At 39.1% G+C, this 25,679-nt stretch overlaps 1 protein-coding gene across 8 annotated transcripts in view; it reads right to left on the minus strand.

The window, feature by feature from the left end:
- Positions 1-25,679, minus strand: part of DCAF1 (DDB1 and CUL4 associated factor 1) — an 87,614-nt gene that overhangs the window by 31,070 nt on the left and 30,865 nt on the right. For all 8 annotated transcript variants that reach the window (XM_076008045.1, XM_076008034.1, XM_076008042.1 and 5 more), the window contains 6 exons: positions 24,339-24,452; positions 12,865-13,002; positions 11,048-11,560; positions 10,036-10,137; positions 3,231-3,389; positions 999-1,178 (listed from right to left, as the gene is read on the minus strand). In XM_076008045.1, coding sequence (XP_075864160.1) covers positions 999-1,178; positions 3,231-3,389; positions 10,036-10,137; positions 11,048-11,560; positions 12,865-13,002; positions 24,339-24,452 — 1,206 coding nt within the window. The remainder of the gene's footprint in view (positions 1-998; positions 1,179-3,230; positions 3,390-10,035; positions 10,138-11,047; positions 11,561-12,864; positions 13,003-24,338; positions 24,453-25,679) is intronic.

Genomic DNA, 25,679 nt, shown 5'->3' on the forward strand with positions numbered 1-25,679 from the left:
AAAAAAGAAGCAAAAGATTGGGGGAGAAAGTAGGGGAAAGAACAGGAAGGAAGAGAAAAGTAAAAGGATTAAAAAAAGGGGAAAAGATCTGGTAAACTTTTATGCTCAACAATTGTGGTCCCCAACCCCCAGAGCCAAGACCAGTAATGGTCGTGGCCCATTAGGAACCAGGCCAGGCTGCACAGCAGGAGGTGAGCATCAGATGAGCAAGCAAAGCTTCATCTGTATTTACAGCTACTTCCCATAGCTCTCATCACCACATAACCTCTGCCTCCTGTCAGATCAGCAGCGACATTAGATTCCCATAGGAGCCCAAACCCTACTGTAAACTGCACATGCAAGGGATCTAGGTTGCTTGCTCCTTATAAGAATCTAATGCCTGAGGTAGGCATCTAATCTGAGCTGAGGTAGAGATGAGGCAGCGATGCTAGTGTGGAGAAGCGGCTACAAATACAGATTAACATTAGCAGAGAGGTTTGACTGTACAATAACTGTAATGCACCTGAATCATCCCCAAACCATCCCCACCCACCCCCAGCCTGGTCATGGAAAAACTGTCTTCCATGAAACCAATCCCTGGTGCCAAAATGGTTGGGGACCACTGCTCAACAAGATTGACAAATATCAAAGTATATCTACATATACAACATGCTAACAGTAGCTATAAGAGAACCAAACATTAAACCTATAATGAAAAATGATAAGAGCTTTTAATTATTGTGAAAGAAATACAGGCATAAAGCTATTGCTTTAGAAAAAATCATGAATAACAATTCCTCCATAAGAATACTATATCCAAGGCTAGTCTACAATGGTACACAGAGTCCTCTAACCACTAAAGAAAAGCAGAAACTTGTGAATGGAGAAAAAAGATTTCACATAAATAACAAAACTCCTCCAGTCAGAAGCTTTCTTTCTTCAATGGTGTGTTACTAAAGGGTAGCCAAGACAAGTAGATCCTCTGCTTCTAGAGAGAAAAACCAATGAAAGAATCTCACCAAGTTCACCAGACGGCGAAGACCATCATAGCGGTCAAAGAGCTCCAAGACAGCCCGGAATGAAAAGCAAATTGAGAAAAACATGGTAGCATGGCAGCATCCTGAAGCATGAGAACACTCCATTAACCACAGGGTATAGTTCACCACGTCAGACAGAACATTGTGGGGATGCATGCAAACCTGCAAAAAATAAAAATAAAACATAAAGCTTTTTTTTTTTTTTTTTTTTTGAGACAGAGTCTCACTTTGTTGCCCAGGCTAGAGTGAGTGCCGTGGCGTCAGCCTGGCTCACAGCAACCTCAATCTCCTGGGCTCAGCGATCCTACTGCCTCAGCCTCCCGAGTAGCTGGGACTACAGGCATGCGCCACCATGCCCGGCTAATTTTTTGTATATATATTTTTAGTTGGTCAATTAATTTCTTTCTATTTTTTTTTGGTAGAGACGGGGTCTCGCTCAGGCTGGTTTCGAACTCCTGACCTTGAGCGATCCGCCCGCCTCGGCCTCCCAAAGTGCTAGGATTACAGGCGTGAGCCACCGCGCCCGGCAAAACATAAAGCTTTTAAATTTAAGGGCAAAGAAGACTTGGAATGGGATGAAAAATTCACCAGTATAGATATCTTTGCAAAATACAATGATCATTCCCAGTCAAGTCATTCTTAAAAAGTTTACTTCGCAATTGCAATTTTAGAACATAACCCATTCCAAAACTGAAAACAACCTAAATTTAGATAAATATTTACATTCAACTTATACTTACTAAGTGCCAACAAATATTTCTATCATTTAATGCTCACAATGGCTGTTACATAGGTATTAGGATTCCCACGTAACAGATGAGGCAGAAGCTCTCAGAGAAGTTAAGGGACTCCTCCAAAGTGATAAAAGTAGTCTGAGCCTTTTGATACTAACTCTACAAGTTTAGTGTCCATTCGCTCACTGATTCAGGCACACACATTTTGATGTCTACTATGGGCCAGATAATGAAATTGTAAAGCATTCCCCATGTTTGTTCGATACTTTTTTCTCTATCTTAGCCATAATTAACTTTGTATATACACATATACAGATTAGTTTACTATTCTCAAAATACTACCTATCTTTCATAATGTTGAATGCAAAAGGAAAAAAAATTAAAGCTGATTATCTTATTAAAAAATAAGCAAAGATGAATAAAGATACAGCTCAAGAAAAATTTACCAGTTTCACTCTACCACAAAAGACACCACAAAGAATATTAGAAAAATGTTTCAGGCATAGAAACAACAAGGGCTTTCCAAGAGGTGCCCAGGGGCCCATCACTTTACAAATGTACTACCCATTTACAATTCTTTAAAAAAAAAAAAAAAATTACTAAATATGAAAAAGTCTTAACTAGAAAAAACAGCGGAACCAAATGAGGAATGCCTGCAGCACCAAGAAGAGCTGGAATGATTTTATTATCTCCATCACAAACTATCTGTTAATATACACAATGCATCATCTGTTGTTTTTACAATAATTGACTCAAAAATGTCCCTTTATGGCCAGGCGCGGTGGCTCACACCTGTATTCTTAGCACTCTGGGAGGCCAAGGCGGGTGGATTGCTCAAGGTAAGGAGTTCGAAACCAGCCTGAGCAAGAACTAGACCCCCATCTCTACTATAAATAGAAAGAAATTAACTGGCCAACTGATATATATAGAAAAAATTAGCCGGGCATAGTGGCGCATGCCTGTAGTCCCAGCTACTCGGGAGTCTGAGGCAGGAGGATTGCTTGAGCCCAGGAGTTTGAGGTTGTGTAAGCTAGGCTGACGCCACAGCACTCACTGTAGCTTGGGCAACAAAGCAAGACTCTGTCTCAAAAAAAAAAAAAAAAAAAAAATGTCCCTTTACTTAGGGAGATCCAAAAAGTGCCTGAAGATTAATCTTAATGCCACAGAAGTGGCAAAGACTAAATAAAGTTCCTAGATTCCAATCCATCCCGCATTTTCCCAGTAAAGTCAGAAAAAAATAGGACCTTTTATAAACAATTTTACATTTTTAAGTTATTACTGGCGTATCTGAAGATAATTTTACATTTTTAGAATGCTTTGTGAAGACCAGAAATTCATGTTCTTTGCTTCTTTCATTAAAATCTACTCTTTCAATTATTAATTTTTTTCTTAACCAAAAAGTATTCTGCAAATATGCTCTTTTAAAGAGACTATCCCCAACCGAATCCCATGCCCATAGACCTGAACAGACTGTACTTACTCTTTCCATCGCATCCTGGTTGTAGGACAGGTAATACAAGCACATGGATACACCAGTTGCAGCCATAGAAGGACGAGGAATTTCCAATAATTTCTGTACTCCGCCATGTGCAACAAATTCTGTGGCAAATTTGTTATGGAGCAGGAGAGATGCTAGGTGCTACACAACAAGGACACAAGTTACCACCACAAAACAATCTAGAAAAACCACAAAATCTCTTGACATAATATTAAGTTAGGCTGCTAAATATAATAGTCCTCTAAGTAGACAATCAGCCCCTCACAAAAGAAGAAAAGCCAATATCATTTAAGGAAAACAAAAGCTAAAGATTCTCTAACATTCCTCTTTTCCCTCCTAACTCCAACGTTTTTATGAAGGTAAAACATAAAAAAAGAAAAATATTGCTATAAATAATTACATAACTGTCCAATCATTCTATTATTACATAGCTTCCCTAACAGACTTTTGCTAACTTGTCCATTTTAATCCTTTTAATATTAGGTTATTAAGTAGGGAATGTCCAATTTCCTTAAGTACTAAGTTTTACAGTTGATACTTCTGACATTTTACTTTGACATTTCTTGTTATTTTGGTTTTTATTTTATTGTGAAGGTACATCCTCATTCTTTTAAATGCATTTTTTGGCTTGATTATCTTTCAAAAAAAATTTTTTTAGAGCAGTTTTTGTGAAACCATAGATAAGTCAAAAATTCATGTTATTTTTGAACATGAGTTCCATTGTGGAACCAATGCAGCGCAGACAGCTCAAAATATCAATGAAGTGTTTGGGAAGGATGTGGCTAATGAATGCACGGTACATCAATGGTTTCAGAAGTTCCATTCAGGTGATTTTAATCTTGAAAATGAACCATGTGGGTGATGTGTGACCAAGGTGGATAATGATGAGCTGAAAGCTGTAGTGGAAGCGAATCCATCTCAACCTACATGTGAATTAGCAGCAAGTTTTAACATTACTATTCCAACAATATTAGACCACTTGAAACAAATGGGCAAGGTAAAGAAGCTGGATAGATGGGTACCGCATGAATTAAACAGGCATCAGAAGAGAAATCCTCTCGAAGCTTGCCTTTCTTTGCTGTCACGACGTAAAGGCGAACCATTTCTACACTGTATTGTTACATATGATGAAAAATGGATTCTGTTTGACAACCTCAAGCATTCGGCACATGGTTGGATAAAGATGAAGTGCTGAAACACAGTCCAAAACCGAATATTCATCAAGAAAAGCTAATGGTGTCTGTCTGGTGGTCCGGCGCTGGTATTATCCACTATAGCTTCATGAAACCTGGTCAACTGATTATACCAGATGTCTACTGCAACCAATTCGACGAAATGATGAGGACGTTTGCAATTAAGCAGTGGAGACTGGTCAACAGAGACAAGCCAATACTCTTGTAAGATTACATGTTGCAAAAAACAACGGTGCTCAAACTACAGAAGCTGAACTTGGAAACTCTCTTGTCATTCACCATATTCACCAGACCTTGCATCAACTGACTACCACTTCTTCCAGGCTTTGGACCACTTCTTGCAAGGGAAAATATTCAATTCTCAACAAGTTGTGGAAAACGCCTTTCATAATTTCATCGCCACTCACTCTCCAGGTTTCTTCACTGCCGGCATAAGCAAGCTATCATTAAGATGGCAAAACTGCATCAATAGTTTAGGCACATACTTTGATTAATTGCACTGCTTCTTGTTTGAGATATAATAAACTTTAATCCGAAATCGGACATTTCATATTTAATGACCTAATATATTCAGCTGTACGTTCTAGCTTTGGTTCAAACACCGAATCAACTAAAAGTCTTAAACTTTGCCTTCTTGTAAATTGATACTCAATATATCCCAAAAGAATAATCTTGACCAAATTATCATTTTTTGTTTTTGTTTTGAAACAGTCTCACTTTGTTGCCCGGGCTAGAGTGCCATAGCGGCTAGCTCACAGCAACCTCAAACTCTTAAGCTCAAGCTATGCTTCTGCCTCAGCCTCCTGAGTAGCTGGGACTACAGGCATGAGCCACCATGCCTGGATAATTTTTTCTATGTATTTTTAGTTGGCCAATTAATTTCTTTCTATTTTTAGTACAGATGGGGGTCTCGCTCCTGCTCAGGCTGGTTTTGAACTCCTGACCTTGAGTGATCCTCCCACCTTGGCCTTCCAGAGGGCTAGGATTACAGGTGTGAGCCACCGTGCCCAGCCCAGCAAATTATCAAAAAGAGTAACTATTTAGAGCTAACCAGAATACATTTTAAACACATGTTCAAAAGTTTTTTATTTTTTAAGTTTAGTTAACTTCCTATTCGATTTTCACTGGCCTCTCTGGGATTTCCTGCACGATTTTAAGGGCAGAGAATGCAATGGAAGTAGCAGCTTGTTTGATTACTCTGACAGCAGCTTGTTTGATTACCCAGGCCTAAGTGAACAGCTCCCCCTTCTGTTTCCACCAAGGTGCCTTCCAGGCACAGACATTATAGATGTGCAATTATATGATTACCTGAAGAAATCTCACCAAGGTCAACAGCAAACCAACAGGTGTATGTGCCCTCTTTAGAAGTTCTCTTAATACCTAGACTCAGGCTAATCCTTCAATAAAACTCAAATTCCGGCCAGCCACAGTGGCTCATGCCTGTAATCCTAGCACTCTTAGGAGGCCGAGGTGGGAGGACTGCTCAAGGTCAGGAGTTTGAAACCAGCCTGAGCAAGAGCAAGATCCCGTCTCTACTAAAAATAGAAAGAAATTAATTGACCAACTAATATATTTAGAAAAAATTAGCTGGGCATGGTGGCGCATGCCTCTAGTCCCAGCTACCTGGGGGGCTCAGGCAGGAGGATCACTTGAGTTCAGGAGTTTGAGGTTGCTGTGAGCTAGGCTGATACCAAGGCACTCTAGTCCGGGCAACAGAGCAAGATTCTGTCTCAAAAAAATAAAATTAAATTAAAATTCCTTCTCTCATTACCCTATTTTTTGTCTTTTACAGAAGTCTCTACCAAAATCCAACCCAGTCTTTACCCCAAGATGTAACTAAACCCTGTGTGATAGACATTCCTTAAAACTCCCCACACAAAATACCTATAGAAATAGCAACTGCCTCAGTTCCCTTCTTCCACTGCATCCTGTTCAGGACTGGAAGTTGCATCTGAAAGCAATCTCTGGGCCAGTGGTAACAACTCTGACCTCCAGCTTCATCTCATTGTTCAAAGTACTAACCTTGATTTTATACACCTTTTTTTTTTTTTTTTGGCTGGACTTAAGCAATCATCCTACCTCAGCCTCCTGAGTAGCTGGGTCAGGCTCACGCCATCACACCTGGCTAATTTTTTCTATTTTTAGTAGAGACAGGGTCTCGCTCTTGCTCAGGATGGTCTAGAACTCCTGACCTCAAGTGATCCTCCCACCTTGGCCTCCCAGAGTGCTGAGATTACAGGCGTGAGCCACCACACCGACAAGTTTACAAACTTTATACACACATATACAACACATTCCACACGTAGGGACATATTTTACTCCAATTATGTCTGACCTCCAAGCTTAAATTTTCTGGGGGCTGAAAGGCAAATTTCCTCATTTCTATTCCATTTTAATATATTTTGGAACTGTACTATTCAACACAGTAGTTATTGGCCACATGGCTAGACACTAGTTATATTTTTAAATGCTAAAAATCACATATGGCTAGTTGCCACACTATTGAACAGCACAGACATATTACATTTCCATCATCACAGAAAATTCTATTGGTCAATGTAGCTCTGGAATATCAGTAACAAAGTTCTGACTTTGAGTTGTTTTAAAATGTCTCTTATCTATAAGATCTATTCTGAAAATTACCATCTCTCAGGAAGAAGAGACCTCTCCTCCTTTGTGTCACTACTTTTTTTCATAATATCCGTTATATTTAAAAGAAATCATAAGTTTACATGTCTATCTCTCTTAACCAAATCATAAAGAGCAAAGACTTAAGATTTATTTGTTTACTTACTGGCCTATTTGTATCCCTAGCACCCAAACATATTTAGGTTAGTGCAAAAGTAATTGCGGTTTTAGCATTATTGAAATTTGCCATTTGATATAGGAATACATTCTTAAATAACAGTGGTTATGTTATAAAATCATTTTAATGCACATTTCTTGCTTCATGTTTTTTTGCTAATGATTTATTACTTGCTGTTTATATTTATTTTAGACTATGGAAATGATGTCAGACAAAAAGCAAATTCCAGTGATTTTCTTATTCAAGTTCAAAATGGGTTGTAAAGCAGCGGAGATAACTCACATCATCAATAATGCCTTTGGCCCAGGAACTGCTAAAAAACGTATAGTGCAGTGGTAGTTCAAGAAGTTTTGCAAAGGAGATGAGACGAGAGCCTTGAAGATAAGGAGGGCAGTGCCTGGCAGTTGAAAATGACCAATTGAGAGCAATCATTGAAGCTGATCCTCTTACAACTACATGAGAAGTTGCTGAAGAACTCAACATCGACAATTCTGCAATTGTTTGGCATGTGAAGCAAATTGAAAAGGTGGAAAAGCTCGGTAAGTGGGTGCCTCATGAGCTGACTGAAAATCAAAAAACTGTCGTTTCCAAGTGTCGTCTTCTCTTCTTGTACACAACGACGACGAACCATTTCTCGATCACATTGTAACATGCAACAAAAAGTGGATTTTATACAGCAACCAGCAACGAACAGATCAGTGGTTGGACTCAGAAGAAGCTCCAAAGCACTTCCCAAAGCCAAACTTGCACCAAAAAAAGGTCACGGTCACTGTTGAGTGGTCTGCTGCCAGTCTGATCCACTACAGCTTTCTGAATCCCAGCAAAACCATTACATCTGAGAAGTATGCTTAGCAAATCTGTGAGATGCACTGAAAACTGCAGCACCTGTAGCCGGCATTGGTCAACAGACAGGACCCAATTCTTCTCCACCACAACGCCCAACCACATGTTGCACAAACAATGCTTCAAAAGTTGAATGAATTGGGCTATGAGGTTTTTCTTCATCTGCCATATTCATTTGACCTCTCACCAAACAACTACCATTTTTTCATCTCAACAACTTTTTGCAGGGAAAACACTTCTACAAACAAGCAGGATACAGAAAATTCTATCCAAGAATTCATCGGATCCAAAAGCACAGATTTTTATGCTACAGGCATAAACAAACTTATTTCTCATTGGCAAAATATGTTGATTGTAATGGTTTTTTTTTTCTTTTTTTTTTTTGAGACAGAGTCTCACTTTGTTGCCCCAGCTAGAGTGCCGTGGCGTCGGCCTAGCTCACAGCAACCTCAAACTCCTAGGTTCAAATGATCCTCCTGCCTCAGCCTCCCGAGTAGCTGGGACTACAGGCATGTGCCACCATGTCTGGCTAATTTTTTCTATATATTTTTAGTTGTCCAAACAATTTCTTTCTATGTTTAGTAGAGACAGGATCTCGCTCTTGCTCAGGCTGGTCTCAAACTCCTGAGCTCAAACAATCTACCTGCCTCAGCCTCCAAGAGTGCTAGGATTACAGGCGTGAGCCACCGCGCCCGCCCGGGCTTGTAATGGTTCTTATATTAATAAAGATGTGTTTGAGCCTAGTTATGATTTAAAATTCACGGTCTGAAACTGCAATTACTTTTAGACCTGGGCCATGAAAAGCACTCAAGAAATGTTCACCAAAGAATGAAGGCAAAAATACGGTTCCAAGTGGTTTAGAAAAATAACCTATTCAGCAAAGAGAAAACGTAAACTAAAAGTTGATTAAAGAAATAGCAGGTAGACTCAAACTTAGTAAAGGGAAATGATTTCATAGGTTGCAAAGGCTAAACATAGGAGGGCAAGGATAGCCCACCAAGTCCATATCTATCCATGATAATTAAGGTAATCTGAATAGAAAGAGGAAAACTGGTAAATAACATTGTAGCTATCATACAGTTCTACCTAACAGGTAACTATTGAACAAAGTACCATTCAGAGATAGTCATTAAAATTACTATTTAAAAACATGTATAACATGAACAACACTGTAACAATCCTCAAAATCCTAAAGAAAATAACAATAAGTGGCTAGGTGAGCTGTCTCATGACTATAACCCTAACAATTTGGGAAGTCAAGGCAGGAGGATTACTTGAAGCCAAGAGTCAAGACCAGCCTTAGCACCATTGTGAGACCCCATCTATGCTTTGTACAATAGTTACCTGCTACATAGACTGTATGATAGCCACAATGTTATTCATCCAGTTTTTCTCTCTCCATTTAGAACACCTTAGTTATCATGGGTAAGTGTGGACCTGACTTATCTGCCTTTCCATGTTTTACCCCTTTGCAACCTAGGAAGTCATTTCCCTTTACTGAGTTTGGGTCTGCCTGCTATTTCTTTACTCATTTTCTGGTTTATATTTGTTCACACCAGATAATCTAACATTATATAATATATATATAGTTAAAAGTTTAGAAAAAGTGTTGCTGGCTAATAGAGGGGATATCTAAAAGGCAGTATGACATTAAAAAGTACTATATACATAGTTTTTCATTCCTATTTATCAACAATAACTGAGGCCACTCCCAGGTCTAGACCCATTTTCTATCTCAACATTCAACCTGTTAAGATTAACTCCTAAATTTCTGTATAGACACTTGGTAAGCTTTATTTCTTCTATCTAAGAATGCTATTATTCTGACACATCTGACCTAAGAAATAACCTGAGCAACAAAATCCAGAGAAACTATATACCGAAATACCCAGGCACAGGTCTGTCAATAAAATGCTTAGTGATCTAATATTTTTAAGAAACTTACCTTGAGTGCCTCAAACGTAAGTAGGACATCATTAGTTTGTTTCAGGTCAATATAGAACATCATCAACTCCCGTGATCCAAGTTGCATGAATATGGGAAGTAACTGAAATGAAAACCAAAAACAATTCTTAAATTTTGGCGTTGTTGGCCGGGCGCAGTGGCTCACGCCTGTAATCCTAACATTCTGGGAGGCTGAAGAGGGAGGATTGCTCGAGGTCAGGAGTTCGAAACCAGCCTGAGCAAGAGTGAGACCCTGTCTCTACTAAAAATAGAATGAAGATTAATTAGCCAACAAAATATATAGAAAAAATTAGCCGGACATGGTGGCGCATGCCTGTAGTCCAAGCTACTCAGGAGGCTGAGGCAGAAGGATCACTTGAGACCAGGAGTTTGAGGTTGCTGTGAGCTACGCTGACACTACGGCACTCTAGCCCAGGCAACAGAGTGAGACTCTGTCTCAAAAAAAAAAAAAAAAAAAAGGCTTTGTTTTCTATGAGGATAGAAGATTAAACTAATGAGGCACTTCTCCCCTTCCTTATGAAAATAAACATATGAACGCATGGTGATCAAAGAGACCTTATCAAGAAGTGACCTGTATAAGACTTTACAAATTTGGGGGCAAAGACTTATTTGTAGTAAAGAACATATCATTGTATAAAATGCTACCACAGGCCAGGCATGGTGGCTCACGCCTGTAATCCTAGCACTCTGGGAGGCTGAGGCGGGAGGATCGCTTGAGCTCAAGACCAGTCTCAGCAAGAGCCAGACCCCATCTCTACAAAAAATAGAAAAATCAGCCTGGTGTGGTGATGAATGCCCATAGTCCCAGATACTTGGGAGTCTGAGCCAGGAGGATCACTTGAGCCCAGGAGTTTGAAGTCACAGTGAACTATAATGACACCATTGCACTATAGCCAGGGCGACAGAGCAAGATTCTGTATCCGCCCCCCCCCCCAAAAAAAACAGAAACAATCATCCCAAAGTATAAACAATAGTCTTCCCAACAAACTTACCTCCTGATATTCTCCTAGAGGGGTCAAGTATTGAAGAATGAGTCGCTGCTCAATAGCGGGAGTCATAGGATAAAGGGTATAATTGGTGCCAATCACCCAGGGTGACATTTCTGACCAGCTGCTATTAGACAGCTCAACAAACATGCGATCTGGATCAGAGGATGAGAAACCCAACTTCTGCTTGGCTTTCCTAAAGTTCTCTCTGTCACCCTGTTTTGCTGACTTGTTTTTCTTCAATCCTCCTTCCTCAGGTTTGGTTGCTGAGTTCACTCTGCTACTGGTCTTATGGCCTGAATCAAGATGAAAGGAGATCTCCATGTCTCCAGAAGCTTCCTCTTGGTCTCCATCTACTACGTCTACAGGCATGTCACCATAGTCCATATCCACAGCTTCTTCATCCAGAGGCAAGAGGGGTTCAGAAGAGAGCTTCCGTGGGCTGGGACGCTTGTTTTCTTGCCGCAAAGCCACTTCCTGAAGCTGTAGCTCCCTCAGTCTTCGAAGCACTATTGCCACCTATCAACAGATAATGGAGTAAAAGATGTTTTCTCTTCTGTATCTTAATAATACTTACTAATTCTTATTTCCACTTAGGAAGAACTAGATACTCATGTAGTTAGCCCAATGCCTGGTAATAGTAAATATTTGATAAATATGTTGAGTTGATTCCTACAACCTGATGAAGCAAAAGCTAGTCTTTTTCCCCCACACAATTTCCCATAGAATGAAAACCAGAAGATCTACACATAAACTACATCATTCGCAAGTGATCTGTTTTGATCAAGTTGGGCTCAAAAATCACACCTGAAGAGGCAGAAACTAGATATATTTACGATTTTTAAAACGTGTCACTGATAATCAAATAGGAAGGTTTCTTAGGCTGGGCACGGTGGCTCACGCCTGTAATCCTAGCACTCTGAGAGGCTGAGGTGGGTGGATTGCTCAAGGTAAGGAGTTCAAAACCAGCCTGAGCAAGAGTGAGACCCCGTCTCTACTATAAATAGAAAGAAATTAATTGGGCAACTGATATATATAGAAAAAATTAGCTAGGCATGGTGGTGCATGCCTGTAGTCCCAGCTACTCAGGAGGTTGAGGCAGGAGGATTGCTTGAGCCCAGGAGTTTGAGGTTGCTGTGAGCCAGGCTAATGCCACGGCACTCACTCTAGCCTGGGCAACAAAGCAAGACTCTGTCTCAAAAAAAAAAAAGGAAGGTTTCTTAAATCTATTAAGTTATATTCTGTTAAATACTATATCATCTATAGTGTACATAATTACATAATCTATTTTTCACGTTCATTTATTTTTTTACTTTTTCTTTTAAGTATTTACTTTTTGGGCCAACCCTACAAAGTAGCATTGTGCTTAGTTTTAAAAAGGAGGGGAATTATGTGTGCAATTTACTTTGAACTGCAATTTTTTTTTAATTAGAAAGGTCACTAGATAAAAAGGGCAAGTGGATAAATATATAATAAGTATAGTAAAATATTCACAATTTAGCTGATGCATATACAGTTGTTTACTATAAAATGCTTCCAACTTTGAAAATTTTCATAACACAAATGTTGGGGAGGGAAAGAAATGGAATAGTACTATTCTTTATTTGGCACAAAAATGTCATGCTTCTTGACAAAATGAAAACAGCTATTTTCAAATTCGAAAAAAGTAAAATCAAAACTCTCATGGAAAGTAATATTAAAATCATAGCTGTGCTCCAGTACCAGGTAATAAATAGGACCTACCTATTCAGATTCAGGTAGCAAGCAAGAATTTATGAATATTCTACCATTTTATGCAAAATTTATTCTAACACAGTTCTTACCAGCTGTGAATTTTCATCCCTATAGTTCGCAGCAATGTCTTGATTTTCCATAGCACCTCCTAACAATCCAGTTGAATATGTCCTCAATGGTTGATCAGCCTCTCGGGCCCATTTGAAAAGATTCTCAACAATTCCTTCCTGTAGTAAAGGAAATAAAATAGTACAATTCAGAAAAAGCCCACTTCCATAATTAACGATACAAGCAAAGATTTCAGTCTTATGAACAACACTGAATAAAATATTCACTGTTGTTCCTAAGAGTCAAAAATGCTTGGTCAGGAGTGGTGGCTCATGCCTGTAACCCCAACACTTTGGGAGGATGAGGCAGGAGGATCTCTTGAGGCCAGGAGTTCAAAACCAACCTGGCAACAAAGCAAGATTCCACCACCACTACAAAAATATTTAAAAAATTAGCCAGGCCGGGCATGGTGACTCACACCTATAATCCTAGCACTCTACGAGGCCAAGGCAGGAGGACAGCTTGAGTTCAGGAGTTCGAGACCAGCTTGAGCAAGAGTGAGACCCTGTCTCTACTATAAATAGAAAGAAAAGTAGCCAAACACCTAAAAATAGAAAAAATTAGCCGGGCACAGTGGTACGTGCCTGAAGTCCCAGCTACTCAGGAGGCTGAGGCAGGAGGATTGCTTGAGCCTAGGAGTTTGAGGTTGCTGCGAGCCAGGCTAATGCCACAGTACTCTAGCCCAGGCTACAAAGTGAGACTCTGTCTCAAAAAACAACAACAACAAATTAGCCAGGTATGGTGGCACACACTTATAGTCCCAACTACTTCCGAGGCTAAGGTGGAAAGATCTGAGCCCAGGCATTTGAGGTTGCAATGAGCTATGATTGAGTCACTGCACTTCAGCCTTAGCAACAGAGCAAGACCCTGTCTCTAGGGGATAAAAAAGGTCCTACTATACTGACCAATAGTATGTAGCTGAGTTATATAAAATATCTGTGCATTTATGCAAAAGAATATTATCTAGCCATTAAAACTCAAACTAAAAATTAATAATCACCAGAATTTAGTTCTACATTGCATGTTAACTCCATGTAACCAAAAGGTTCCATGACCAACTAGGGAGCACTAGTGGCACAATCATAGCTCACTATAACTTCAAACTTCTGGGCTCAAGTGATCCTCCCACCTCAACTTCCCAAAATGCTGGGATTACAGGTATGAGCCACTGTACCTGGCCCATTTTCTTTGGACTATGTATGTTTATATGTATTCTATTTCATAATAAACACTAATTTAAAGTGGTTGCTGGCAGAGGTCAAGCTGTAGACACACACAGTTTGGCAGAAAATAAATAAATACACACACACACACTGGCCAGGAATGGTGGCTCATGCCCATAATCCTAGCACTCTGGGAGGCCAAGGTGGGAGAATCGCTTGAGGTTGGGAGTTTGAGACCAGTCTCAACAAGAGCAAGACCCCGTTTCTACTAAAAATAGAAAGAAATTAGCTAGGCAACTAAATATAGAAAAAAAAATTAGCCGGGCATGGTGGCACACGCCTGTAGTCCCAGCTACTTGGGAGGTTGAGGCAGAAGGATTGCTCGAGCCCAGAAATTTGGGGTTGCTGTGAACTATGCTGATGCCAAGGCACTCTAGCCCAATAACAGAGCAAGGCTAGTCTCGAAAGAAAAAAAAAGAAAATGAAAATCATCTGCATTCTACTATCTAGCTTAAGGAAAAGAAATCTCCCATGTGCCTCTCCCTATACCACCTGCCTTCTTCCTTCCCCCAAGGAGTTTAAACATTCCTAAACTTTAACAATTTTCTTGTTAAACTTTTTTTCAGTATTACATGCTTTTGAACTATATAAATTGTATAGTACTGTATATATTTTTTCTGTAACTTGTTTAACGCCACATTATGTTTTTTAGATTCATCTATGTTGTTGCATGTAGCATACTTGAATAGCACTCAACATAAGACAGGCTACAAAATATTAATTTACTTAACCCTCATATTCACCCTGTATGCTTTGGTAGGAACTATATTTATTTGCAGATGAGGAAAAGGAGTCACAATGAGGGTAACTAACCAAAAGTCATAAAACTAGTTAAGTGGCAGAGCTAGATCTGACCCTAGAAATGTATCTCCAGCTGCTCTTCACTCCCATGCTGTGCTGCTAACTTGTTGGCTTAAGGAACAAAGATACTATAAACTATTGTTATGCAAGTCAAATCCTCATGGTACACATCTAGGAACAGAACAGCTAAGTCACAGGGCATACTGACTCTCCACTTTATCAGATGAGGCTAAACTATTCTCCAAAGTGATTGCAACATTCACACTTCCACCAAACAGTGAATAAAAGTGTTTATTTTCCCCACATCTTTGACAACATTTTGCCACTATCACTTTTTATTTTTTTGCAGTTTGATAGGTGTAAAAATAGCATTTCATTTAATTTGAATTTTCCTTACTAATTAGGTTCAGCATTTTTATCGTGTGTTTTTCAGGCTTTTGCTTCTGTGATATACTCTTGCTTTCGCCAGTGTCTTTTGCTAAATAGAAGTTCTTAATTTTTATATAATACTTAATATTTTCTTTTGAACTTAAGTCTTAAATTCTTCCATACGGTCATTGAGTCATTCTCTCATATACTGCCAAGAATTTTAATCATTTTTTAAAATCAACACTCTGAAGAACACATTTTGAAATATTTTGTTGTAAAATACTTCTTGATATGGAATATATTTGCCATCTGTATTAAGTTTCTTTTATTGTTCCCTCTTTCCATGTTACAGCAAGTGTCACGGCAGGTGGTTCCGAGGACAAGCTGAGTGAGCCAGCGAGCGGCACACGGAGAGTGGGAGAATCAAAGTTTAATGCCTCTGGCAGGCTCAGAGGGATCTCACCACCAAATTCAGAGCCCTGTCTACCCAATTTTTCCCACTTTCATTAAGTTGGGGTGGTCCAAGGGGTAGGGTAGCAGGTGGCTAATGCCTGCCAAGTTATAGGCTAGTTGATGTGTCAGGTAATAGGTTAGTATTATGTTGATGCAACAGGTAATAGGGTAGTTAATGTGCCAGATAATAGGTTTAGTGTTATGTTGATATGCCAGATAATAGATTTAGTGTTATGCTGATGTACCAGGTAATAGATTAGATGGCGTGCTAGGTAATACCATAAGGTTAGTATTACGCTGATGTAGGTCTTCCATGAGGGGTGGGGGTCTCAGGTGCCTGATACACTAAGTAATAGATGGGGGTTTTTCTTATCATCCAAACAATTTAAGAAACTTACAATTTTTGTTCTACTTTTTCCCCTCCAAAATTCTTTTGGTCAATATTTCTAGGCTTGCAAAAGTATAATGAAGACATTTTCTACTATCTACTGATCTTTATTACTGCTGTGGCAAAGTCTGCTGTTTTATTATTTGAAGAAATCTTTTCACTCTGGTTGCTTTTAAGATCTTTGTCTTTAGAATCTGAATGGTCATGTTTTTCATTAGCTTGTAAAATCCTAATGTCATTCCTTTGAATATTACTTTTCTCATTTCTCTATTCACTCCTCCTGAAACTCCCTTTAGATACATTTCAAACTTTCTAATTCTAGTCCATGTCTCAACTTCTTTTATAGTTTTCATCTCTTATTTTTAGGAGCTTTATTATTAGTTATCCTGTCAGATCTTCTATTAATAGTTCATTAATTCTATCTTCAGCTGTGTCTAGACTTTAATTTTTTAAATTCAATACCTATAATTTAACCAAAAAATTCGTGTGACTCACTTTATTGCAATATTTGCTTTATTGCAGTGGTCTACAACTGAACCCACAATATCTCTGAAGTTTGCCTGTATTTTCAGAAGCTGGATTATAATAAACATTTTTTAAAAATAGCTATAATTTTTATTTCTAATAGTTTTTTGATTCATTTTCCAAATAGCCACTTATTTAATAGAATCTTTCTTAGGGTCCTGATTCCTTCTTTTTATATCCAATAGTTTAACCATTTTTAAGTGGTTCAATAGAATCAAATAGTTCACAATGTTGTATAACCACTACTAGTATCTATTTTCAGAACTTTTTCATTATCCCAGACAGAAGCTCTGTATCCTCCATTTTCAATAATGGCTAGGACAACCAGACAGAAAGTCAGTAAATAAATGGAGGGCATGAACAACACTATAAACCACATGACCTAAAAGATCCATGCAGAACACTTCACCATACAAGAGTAGAATATATATCTTTCTCAAGTACACATGAAACATATTCTAGAGTAGACCATATGTTAGGCCACAAAGCAAGTCTTTTTTTTTTTTTGAGACAAGAGTCTCACTCTGTTACGTAGGCTAGAGTGCTGTGGTATTAACCTAGCCTACAGCAACCTCAAACACCTGGGCTCAGGCAATACTCCTGCCTCAGCCTCCCAAGGAGCTGGCTGGGATTACAGACACGCACCACCACACATGGGTAATTTTTCTATTTTCATTAGAGATGGGGTCTTGCTCTCACTCTGACTGGTCTAGAACTCCTGAGCTCTAGTAGATCCTCCCGCCTTGGCCTCCCATAGTGCTAGGATTACAGGCGTGAGCAACCATGCCCAGCCAACAAAGCAAGTCTTAATAAACCAATGAGTGGGACAGGCACTGTGGCTCACGCCTGTAATCCTAGCATTATGGGAGGCTGAGGCGGGAGGAATGCTCAAGGTAAGGAGTTCGAAACCAGCCTGAGCAAGAGTGAGACCCCATCTCTACTATAAATAGAAAGAAATTAATTGGCCAACTAATATATATAGAAAAAATTAGCCGGGCATGGTGGCGTGTGCCTGTAGTCCCAGCTACTCGGGAGGCTGAGGCAGTAGGATTGCTTGAGCCCAGGAGTTTGAGGTTGCTGTGAGCTAGGCTAACGTCATGGCACTCACTCTAGCCTGGGCAACAAAGCGAGACTCTATTTATTTAAATTAATTAAATAAATAAATAAACCAATGAGTGGCCAACCATGGCCCTCTTCATTTTGGGAGGCACCTAGGGATTTCCTTTTCTAAAAGTTTATAATAGTTTACTGAGAATTAATATGTGTGTGCAACACAGGAGTTTCCCAGTTATCCTGGCCAGTCATCTTGATATATCTGGGTCTTCTTCCCTCTTTCCTGAATCATTTCTTTTCTCTCTGTTTCTAAAAACCCATATACTCATGGTGCTCTTCCTACCTCATGGAATGCTGCCAGGATTAGGCAATATAATGCAAATCAAACACTTAGCAAAGGGCTAGCACCTAATAATAGTAGTCATCAACCTAACTGACTGACTCCAAGGACAGTTTCTTCGCAAAATACTTAATAACATTTTAGGGGAATCTTAACTTTCCAGAGTATAAAATCAGGGATTTTTTTTTTTTTTTTTAGAGTGACAGCATCTCACTATGTTACGTAGACCAGTCTCAAACTTTTGGCTTCAAGCCATCCTCCTACCTCAGCCTCCCAAAGTGTTGGGATTACAGATGTGATCCACTATGCCCAGCCCATTCTCTCCAATTTTATAACTCTGATCCCCAATAATTTAAAACCTCAAAGAAAAAAATGAGGGAGGTAGAGGAAAAAAAGAGAAAAATTATAAAGTAGTATTCTTACTTAAAAAGTAAGTTCCTAAAAGGTCTTGATCTGGCTGGATTATCAGCATACACTGATCACTTAACAATATGAAAAACCTATTACCTAAACAATATTAAAGATAAAGTGGCACACTTAATATTATGAAGAAACTATACAGCCAAATAATTTTAAATAAAAATAAAATTTAAAGTTTATTTCAATATCTCTGAAAGTCAGCAACTTTTTTAAAACAGTGGCTTAATTAACAAAATCAATTTAATAAATTACAACCAGCTCTAAAGTAAAAAGAAATGAAATTTAAATATCAGAATATGGCCGGGCGTGGTGGCTCAGGCCTGTAATCCTAGCACTCTGGGAGGCCAAGGTGAGAGGATCGCTCAAGGTCAGGAGTTCGAAATCAGCCTGAGCAACAGTAAGACCCCCGTCTCTACTAAAAAGAGAAAAAAATTAATTGGGCAACTAAAATTATATAGAAAAAATTAGCCAGGCATGGTGGCACATGCCTGTAGTCCCAGCTACTCGGGAGGCTGAGGCAGAAGGATCGCTTGACCCAGGAGTTTGAGGTTGCTGTGAGCTACACTAACGCCACGGCACTCTAGCCCAGGCAACAGAGTGAGACTCTGATTCAAAAATAAATAAATAAATTAAATAACAGAATAAATTGCACAAAGTAAGAGTAAACTGTTCAAGAACGTCCTTTTTCATGTATCTAATGTATAAACTGAGATGCAATGTAAAAAAAAATGTAAAATTGAGGCCAAGCGCAGTGGCAACATAGTGAAACCTTGTCTCAGAAAGAAAGAAAGAAAAGAAAAGAAAAAGAGAGAAGAGAAGAGAAGAGAAGAGAAGAGAAGAGAAGAGAAGAGAAGAGAAGAGAAGAGAAGAGAAGAGAAGAGAAGAGAAGAGAAGAGAAGAGAGGAGAGAAAGAAAAGAAATAACCAGAAGTACTTACGGCAAAAAAAACAAAGAAAGAAAGAAAAATTAGCTAGACACAGTGGCTCACAGCTCAGACCTGTAGTCCTAGCTATTAGAGAGGCTGATGTGCAATGACTGCTTGAGCCCAGGAGTTGGCGGCTGCAGTAAACTATCATTGTACTATTGCACTCCAGTCCATGACAGAGTGGAGACCCTGTCTCATAAAAAAAAAAAAAAAAAGTAAAATGTGTTATTATGACTCACAAAAATTGAAAAACACTGCTCTAGAGCAATATATTTAAGTTTTCCTGTTTTGTTTTTTGAAACAGAGTCTTGCTCTGTTGGCCCAGGTAGAGTGCAGTGGCGTCATCATAGCTTCACTCAGCCTCCAACTCCTGGGCTTAAGTGATCATCCTGCTTCAGCCTCCCGAATAGCTGGGACTACAGGTGCAGCCACCATGCCCAGCTAATTTTTCTTTCTTTTTTTTTTTTTTAGTAGAGACAGGGTCTCACTCTTGCTCAGAACGATCTCAAATTCCAGAACTCGAGTAATCCTCCTATCTCCATCTCCCAGAGTACTAGGATGACATGTGTGAGCCACTGTTCCCGGCCTAGAGCAATAAGCCTTCATCATAGCTTTGTGAAACACAAATAGTCAATCTGTCTAGAAATAATGATTTCTGGCTCATTAATTTAAAAGCTATAATTTTTTAAAAGCAATATTAATTCACAGCAAAAAAGCATTTGCATAGGATACTTCTACAGAGCAGAGATCATGATGTAATCCAACGGTAAAGTTAACACAATGTGAAAGAGGTTTGTAATCTGTTCTCTTAGATTCAAGACGATCTTCCCCTCCAGAAATGATGGTTCAGTTGTGAGGCAACCCTTCAGTAAGGCATTGGAAAAGTTACTGGATTTGGTTTGTTTTTAATAAAAATTGAAATAAACTATTTGAGTAATAGGAAAAAAAAAACAATCTTATTTCCAATCTGATATACAACTGAATAAGTCAATTCTCCCGACTTAACAGAAATCAGTTATTAATTAAATCATTGAGAAAGAAGAAGCTGTTTTCCAGAAAACTTTATTATTCATAATATCCCTTAAGCAGTGTTTTTTTGTTGTTTTTTTTTTTTTTGAGACACAGTCTCACTTTGTTGCCCAGGCTAGAGTGAGTGCCATGGCATCAGCCTGGCTCACAGCAACCTCATTCTCCTGGGCTCAGCGATACTACTGCCTCAGCCTCCCGAGCAGCTGGGACTACAGGCATGCGCCACCATGCCAGGCTAATTTTTTGTATATATATTTTTAGTTGGTCAATTAATTTCTATTTTTGGTAGAGACGGGGGTCTCGCTCAGGCTGGTTTTGAACTCCTGACCTTGAGCAATCCGCCCGCCTCGGACTCCCAAGGTGCTAGGATTACAGGCATGAGCCACTGCGCCCGGCTAAGCAGTGTTTTTAACCTCCAAAGGGCATTCGGTTCTTTGTAGATCTATAATGATGCAACTGTAAGGGACCAGAGGTAATTTTCCTACAATGACAACCAGAAAATTTCACAAAGCACAGTGAAATCATCTGTAATCTTCTATAAACTTTGTGTATACAAATATATTGCCATAAATGCTGCTTTTATCATCTTGATTTTCAGAAGTATCCATATTAAAATATTTTTCACAAGGATATAGATTCTTCTGGTCTCCCACAAGGGCTGCTAATTGAAGATTTTAAAATCTAATCTGTAGGCCGGGCGCAGTGGCTCACGCCTGTAATCCTAGCTCTCTGGGAGGCCGAGGCGGGCGGATTGCTCGAGGTCAGGAGTTCGAAACCAGCCTGAGCAAGAGCAAGACCCCGTCTCTACTATAAATGGAAAGAAATTAATTGGCCAACTAAAAATATATACAAAAAATTAGCCGGGCATGGTGGTGCACGCCTGTAGTCCCAGCTACTCGGGAGGCTGAGGCAGGAGGATCGCTTGAGCCTAGGAGTTTGAGGTTGCTGTGAGCTAGGCTGACTCCACGGCACTCACTCTAGCCTGGGCAACAAAGTGAGACTCTGTCTCAAAAAAAAAAAAAAAAAAAATCTAATCTGTAGGCATTATGGCAAATTATAACATTAATTACAATGTCATTCTCTAAAATACTAGTTATTTGCACAACTGTTCTGTAATAAATGTTAACATAAATTTTCTTAAAAGTTAACTTTTGGCCGGGCGCGGTGGCTCACGCCTGTAATCCCAGCACTCTGGGAGGCCGAGGCGGGCGGATTGCTCAAGGTTAGGAGTTCAAAACCAGCCTGAGCGAGACTCCGTCTCTACTATAAAAAAATAGAAAGAAATTAATTGGCCAACTAACATATATATAGAAAAAAAAATTAGCCAGGCATGGTGGTGCATGCCTGTAGTCCCAGCTACTTGGGAGGCTGAGGCAGGAGGATTGCTTGAGCCCAGGAGTTTGTGGTTGCTGTGAGCTAGGCTAACGCCATGGCACTCACTCTACTCTGGGCAACAAAAGCGAGACTCTGTCTCAAAAAAAAAAAAAAAAAAAAAAAAAAAAAAGAAAAAAATACATATCCAGCTTATTTGATTCATATACATAAGACTTCCAGATTGTTTCAGAAGATTAAAATGTCAGTATATTTAAAAATAAAGAAAGCTAAAGCTATGTGGCATACTCAATTCACACAGCAAATTCTTAAAGCTGAGAGACAAAATATTTATATTACTTCTAAAAATAGAGCAACTAATTTCTGACAGTTGAAGTATACATGCATAGTCACTATCAAATTGACATTTTCTTGTCTTTATAGCACTTACTCTTATTTGAAATTATCAGTTTACTTGTGTCTGCCAACCCCCAAATGAATACATAAATGTAAGTTCCCATTTTGCTGACAAAGAATTCCCAGTACCTAGCACAAAACAGGTCTTCAAATATTAACTAAATGAATACTGAAAGGTGGTCTTACTAATAACCTAACAGAGGAAAATAAACTATCAAACAGAAATTAAGAGAAATAAACTAACAGCACATAATTGCCCCTGTGAAGACAAAACTCAGTACAACTGCCCTTTGAGTCTCACTCTGTTGCCCAGACTAGAGTGCTGTGGTGTCAGCCTAGCTCACAGCAATCTCAATCTCCTGGGCCTAAACAATCCTCTGGCCTCAGCCTCCTGAATAGCTGGAGTAGCGCTCGCCACCAAGCCCAGCTAATTTTTTTTATTTGTAGTTGCCTGGCTAATTTTTTTTCTATTTTTAAGACAGGCTCTTGCCCTTGCTCAGGCTGGTCGAAAACTCCTGACCTCAAGCGATCCTTCCACCTCAGCCTCCCGGAGTGCTAGGATTATAGGTGTGAACCACTGTGCCAGCCTAACTTTAAGAGTTCTTCTTCAGCCTTGAAGAGCCCTAAGCGGACAAGTAGGGGTGTGATCTCTTTGCCTCAGTTCCTACTCAAAAAACCAGATTTCAAGGACTCAGATAACCCAGCCTCACCGAGAAAAGAAGAAAATAAAAAACACCTACAACACCTTTACTGCTGCTTCTGTTATCAGTCTGCTGAAGCAAAGGGGAAAAAAGCCATTTTTACCCTTTAAAACTCCAATCAGCTTTTCCTCAGCTGCCGGCACTACTTTCTTCAGTGCCATGCCATATCCATAATCCCTTTTCTTTCACTCTTTCTCTAGCTTTCCCAAGAAAGTAAAATAAACTTTCTTTCCTAAAACTATCCTACTTCTGGAGTGAAAATTCTTTCTCCAACCTGCACCATGAGCACCTAGTGAGGTCCACACCCTAACAAATACTAAATATCACCAAGAATAGGATGGGCTTTTCGAAATATGCAAAGTTCTTTGTCACTGGGGAAGATCACTTATCAAAACTAAATGTTAGGCCGGGCTTGGTGGCTCGCGCCTATAATCCTAGCACTCTGGAAGGCTGAGGCAGGCGGAATGCTCAAGGTCAGGAGTTCGAAACCAGCCTGAGCAAGAGTGAGACCCCATCTCTACTATAAATAAAAAAGAAATTAATTGGCCAACTAATATATATAGAAAAAAATTATCTGGGCATGTTGGTGCATGCCTGTAGTCCCAGCTACTCGGGAGGCTGAGACAGCAGGATTGCTTGAGCCTAGGAGTTTGAGGTTGCTGTGAACTAGGCTGACGCCACAAAAAAAAAAAAAAAAAAGACTAAATGTTACTTTGATAGTGAGTATGCATGCATATTTCAACTGCCAAAAATTAGTTGCTCTATTTTTAGAACTAATATAAATATTTTGTCTCTCAGCTTTTAAGAATTTGCTGTGTGAATTGGGTATGCCACATGGCTTGCTTTATTTTTAAAGATATTAACATTTTAATCATCTGGAAGTCTCATTATAGTTAAGTATAAGAGTTTGGATGAAATTATGAATCCATTCCAAAAACACGTTTTTAAAATTAAAAAAAAAACAGGCCAGGCACAGAGGCTCGTGCCTATAATCCCAGCACTTTGAGAGGCTGAGGCAAGAGGAACATTTGAGGCCACAAGTTTAAGACCAGCCTGGGCAACACAGAGATACTCCTGTGTTGTTATTTTTCTCTATAAAAAATAAGGAAAATTGTCTGAGCATGGTGGCACATGCCTGTTGTCCCAGCTACTTGGGAAACTGGGGTGGGAGGATCACTTGAGCCCAGGAGTTCAAGGTTACAGTAAGCTATGATGATGCCACTATACTCCAGCCTGGATGACAGAGAAAGACCATCTCTAAAAAAAAAAAAAAAAATTAAGGAAAAAAGATTTTAAAAAATAATATAGCACCTAAGCAACAAGTACTCATCAAAATAGCTATTTTTAATAATTTTCTTATTGCTTGTCTAGATTTCTTAAATTTTTATAACATTACTATTTGAATAACAAAAAGTTGTAAAAATTATTTTAAAAACAAACATTAAACAGGTCACTATTCAATCAAAAACTAAAATGATGAATTTTGTTTTTAGTAAATACCTTTTCTTGAAAGACAACAGCAGTTTCCAGCCCAGGCATGATGTCCAGTAGGAGTCTGCAAGCTGCAGTGTTTAACGGGGGCTCTCGGCTTGTCATCACATATGCATTCACCAGCTGTAAGAACAAATATGCTTTTCATCTGAAAATCAACCCAGTCAAATGGAGACATCTAATAAATCTTTAACATATTCTCAATACTTACTTTTTTTTTTGAGACAGGGTCTCACTCTGTTGCTAGGGCTCGAGTGCAGTGGTGTCATCATAGCTCACTACAACCTCAAGCTCCTGGGCTCAAGTGAGATCCTCCTGCCTCAGCCTTCCATGTATCTGAGACTACAGGCATGTGCCACCATGCCGGCTAGTTGTTCTATTTTTTATAGAGACAGGGGTCTTGCTCTTGCTCAGGCTGGTCTCAAACTCCTGAGCTCAAGCAATCATTCTGCCTCAGCCTCCCAAAGTGCTAGGATTACAGGTGTGAATCACCAGTACTTTCTTAAAGGGTATGAAAGAAGACTGTAGATAATAATTACTAATTTAACCTTTAATATTATAAAGTTATGATACTGCTGAGTCACAATGACATCACTCATTTCTTCAGCAGGTTTAAAGCCAAATCCCCCCAAAACAACTCAGCAACCATAAAAATTAAGCTCAGGGTATCACAAAGAAACCACCTCTCCCCTTACATACTTTTTCAAAACTATAAAGTAGGGCAAGATAAGCCTCAGATTCTTGAAAATGGTTAATAAAAAACTTAAATTTTATATTAATAGTAAGTTACACATACGTATGTTTTAAAAAAACTTTTTGTTTGGCACTTACCTAATATTTACCTATCTCTACTAAGCGGTACTATGTTCTGCGGTAGGTATATATAGTAAATAATTACTGACATAGTTCCACCATCAAAGGGCTCATAATCCAACAGAGTTGGGAAAACAGATAATATCATGAGTACAGGATGCTACATAAGCCCCTAGGAGGCTACACAAACCCTGCAAAGGAATCAGAGACAACTTCAAGAGAATAAGAGATTCCAAGTCAGAATGTAAAGGACAAGTAGGGAGTAGCTAATAGAGAGTAGGAGGAAAGGAAGGCCAAAGGGCAAGAACTTAAGCTGCAGAGAACACAGTCCACAGACAGATTAGATTTTTACACCAAACTAAGGAATTTAAAATTTATCCTCAGAACAATAGAAAACCATTAATGGATTTTAAACAAGAGGGTATCATGATCGCTTTATGCATTTTAGAAATACTTCTGGGCTATAAAGTGAAGAATGGATTAGAGCAGAACAAGGCAAGAAGAAACCGGGTAAGAGGCTATTACAGTAACCAAATG

Source organism: Microcebus murinus, chromosome 1, assembly GCF_040939455.1.
Source record: "Microcebus murinus isolate Inina chromosome 1, M.murinus_Inina_mat1.0, whole genome shotgun sequence".
Taxonomy (NCBI): Eukaryota; Metazoa; Chordata; class Mammalia; order Primates; family Cheirogaleidae; genus Microcebus; species Microcebus murinus.